A 3071-nucleotide genomic window follows, 5' to 3' on the forward strand; every position below is an offset into this window, starting at 1 on the left:
CATGCGAAGGGGCACATCGACTTATCCAACGACGGGTTGCCCCCTCAAAAAGCACGAAGGAGGGTCCCACTGTCCAAGGGCAAGAAATTGGACGGCAAGCGCGGGGGACATAGTGGGGAATGGGCGGCGTGCTGAAGTAGGCCTCGCGCGCCTGAAAAGCGCGTTTTTCTTCGTCACATAGCTGATTTTGATGAATATTCCTCACCAAACTACCACGCACTCACTTACTTCGGCCTGCCAGCGTCCCAAATGCGATAAGCCCATGTTACGTGGGGGAGCCTATGGACAAACTTAATTAACACCTTTTTTTTAGTGAAAGCGTGGAGAATTTCCCGTGGGAAGTAGTCTTCGGAATGACGCCCCAGGTTGTCGTTTACAGATTGGTGAACTGATGAAATAAAAACAGGTACAATACACTGATAAAGGTATCACTTATTAGGTTCATGCCAAGGTAGCGTGTCCTCGACTGAGCCGTTTGTTCTGAGGACGTTTTTTCTAGTTCGAATGCAGCAGCGAATGATGTCGACCGGAATTCGCTCTTTTGATAGCAAAGTTGTGTGTTTTTTTTTAAAAAAAGCAGACGGCGGCTTGCGCCCCTCCCCCTATTTTCGACTCTTTTGATGATCGTTAAATTGTCACAGGATCAGCTCGGTGTTTTGTTAACAACCTTCATCCTCGCTTGTGTACTCGCTCCCCTCCTCCTCCTCTTCCTCTTCTTCTTCCATCACTATCTCCAATCCTTTGTTCCTCAGATTTTCTATTGACTGTCTGTCGGCGTTATTGTAATCAATATGAAGGACCGTTAAGCGTGGGAGCTTCAGAAGATCCCCAATACCGTTCTGTATCGTTCCACAGTTGTAAAGATTAAGCGTCACCAACCCCTTGCATTCTGTTTGGCCGTGAATGTACCACATGTTCTTGCAGTTGCTGAGATTCAAATTAGCAAGTTGCCTGCATCCGTCCAACCATACTTCTTTGAGGTTTTCGCAATTGCTGAGATCAAGGGCCAAGAGGTCCCTGCAATCATGACCATCTAACCACGCCTCCTTCAGGTTCTCACAGTTGCTGAGATTTAAAGTCAACCAATTCCTACCCCCCCTCAGTGCGGTGACGTCCTCGAGTTTCCGGAAACCAGAGAGATCAAGCATTCTCAGACTTTTCCACTCCTTCAATGCGTTCAAATCCTGTAGACCATTGCAACCCCGCAGGTAAAGTGCCACCAAATTTACACATCCCCCAAGTGCACTTATGTCAACAAGGCTATGACATTCAGAAAGATCGAGAGACACCAATGTTGCACATTCGCCCAGCCCACTCAAATCCCTCAACCCCGTGCACCGCGAGAGAACAAGGGTTTTCAGGCGCGCACATTCTCTTAGTGCACTTATGTCACAGAGGCTCGAGCACCCGGAAAGATCTAACGTTTTCAAAAACCTGCATTCCCGCAGCGACGTGATGTCAGCGAGATCCCTACAGTCGCAAAGACTCAGTGACTCCAACGACATACAACCCTCTATTGCATCCAAATCGGTCATCTCTAAACACCCAGAAAGATTTAACGAAACGAGGTAGTCACAGTCCGCTAATGCCATTACGTCAGTCTCTCTCACGTCCACGTCACTAAAATTGAGCCCCCGAATCCACTGATTGTCACAAATCCTACCCACTCCCCTGCTGATATTTATGGAGCCACTGAGCGACAAAAACTCAAGTGTTTTAATTTTTGCTAACGGTCTGATGTTCGTTACACGCGGGCATTGCTCACAGAAAAGACTAACCAATTTCTTGCTTTTGCCTAATTTTGAGATACAAGCATTGTCCGCGGCTGTGCCGCTGAAGTTCATCTGCCGTACATCGGGAAGCGCGCAAAGATCTACCAGCCCCCGGATTATATTTTCACACCCTTCCAGGGTCAAAACCTCGAGTTTTTTTGACTTAGCCAGGGGCTTGACATCCGTTATTTCGAGGCAATCTCCACAATCCAACTCCAGGAGATTCGAGTTTCGACTCAGTTTCGAGATGCACGCGTCATTCATCTGTGTCCCCCTCAAGTTTAGTTTTCGTATATGGGGTAACTCGCATATTTCTTCCAGGCCAAACTCGATGTTCTTGCAACCTGCAAGCGATAGTTTTTGGAGGGTTGTGGTCTCAGCGAGGGGTCTTACATCCGTTATCCTACGGCAACTAACGCAACTCAGGTGGAGAAGGCTTTTATTTCTGATTTTAAAAATACATCTATCGTCCGCATCAGTTTCATCCAAATACAATCTCACCAGGTTGTTCAGGGACGCAATGACCTCAAGATCGTGCCTGACTCTGGGGTAACCGGCGAGATTTAGCTCCTCCAAAGAGGCGAGCATAGTGAGGAGTCTGGCGTCTAACAGCTCAGTGCAACCCGATAAGTCCATAACCTTCCAGTTGCTTTCTTCCGACTTCTTGATTCGTTCAAAAAGTTTGGACGGCACCATCCCTCCCATTCCCCTCGTCAACCTCATGGGATCGACCACTGTCTTGCCAGTTTTTTGGCTGCAATCATTATAGAAGGCAGTGGGGCCCACATAATTTCTTCTTGCCCTTACTCGGTCAAGCGCCGACGCACAACGGAAAGCTGGCCTCCTTGAAGCAACTTCGCCACAACACAGAGGGCATACTTTTATTTCTGGAAAGCATGTGCTGCAAAATACGTGTCCGCATGGTATTGACTCCATGGAGACCGCCCATCTCTTTTGACACATGCCACACCCCACTTTCCACCGTGGTGGATAACCATACACGCAGTTGGCTGAAGTGGATTGGTTCATATTTAAATCAATATCCTCTTCTTGACACAATTCTGCTTTTCGCGCTCTCACCCAAACGACCTAAATGAAAGGAAGATAATTAATCTTATTACCAGTGACGTATGCATGCGCACGCATTCGTGCAAACTACCAGAAACAACTTGTGTTCTTCAACCACCTCTCTGCCACGCATGTTAGTTGCATATGGACGAAAAAAGGATGAACACCACGGTCGATCCACGACCGGACACTAAAGAATTAAAGGAATAATCCAATCCTTTCTTTCTACTC

At 47.4% G+C, this 3071-nt stretch overlaps 2 protein-coding genes across 2 annotated transcripts in view; one reads left to right on the top strand and one right to left on the bottom strand.

The window, feature by feature from the left end:
- TEOVI_000021600 (uncharacterized protein) overlaps positions 1 to 181 on the top strand; it is a gene marked incomplete at both ends in the record, with an annotated part of 267 nt that extends 86 nt beyond the window's left edge. The window contains one exon of the mRNA XM_067221193.1: positions 3 to 181. Coding sequence (XP_067077294.1) covers positions 3 to 181 — 179 coding nt within the window. The remainder of the gene's footprint in view (positions 1 to 2) is intronic.
- A 478-nt stretch (positions 182 to 659) lies between these two features.
- TEOVI_000021700 (expression site-associated gene 8 (ESAG8) protein, putative) lies at positions 660 to 2801 on the bottom strand (the record flags this gene model as incomplete). Its single annotated transcript, XM_067221194.1, has 1 exon — positions 660 to 2801. One exon carries the CDS (start codon positions 2799 to 2801, stop codon positions 660 to 662), a length of 2142 nt encoding a protein of 713 aa, XP_067077295.1.
- Positions 2802 to 3071: the final 270 nt, after the last annotated feature.

Source organism: Trypanosoma equiperdum (assembly GCF_001457755.1).
Source record: "Trypanosoma equiperdum strain OVI genome assembly, contig: ctg_134, whole genome shotgun sequence".
NCBI lineage: Eukaryota > Euglenozoa > Kinetoplastea > Trypanosomatida > Trypanosomatidae > Trypanosoma > Trypanosoma equiperdum.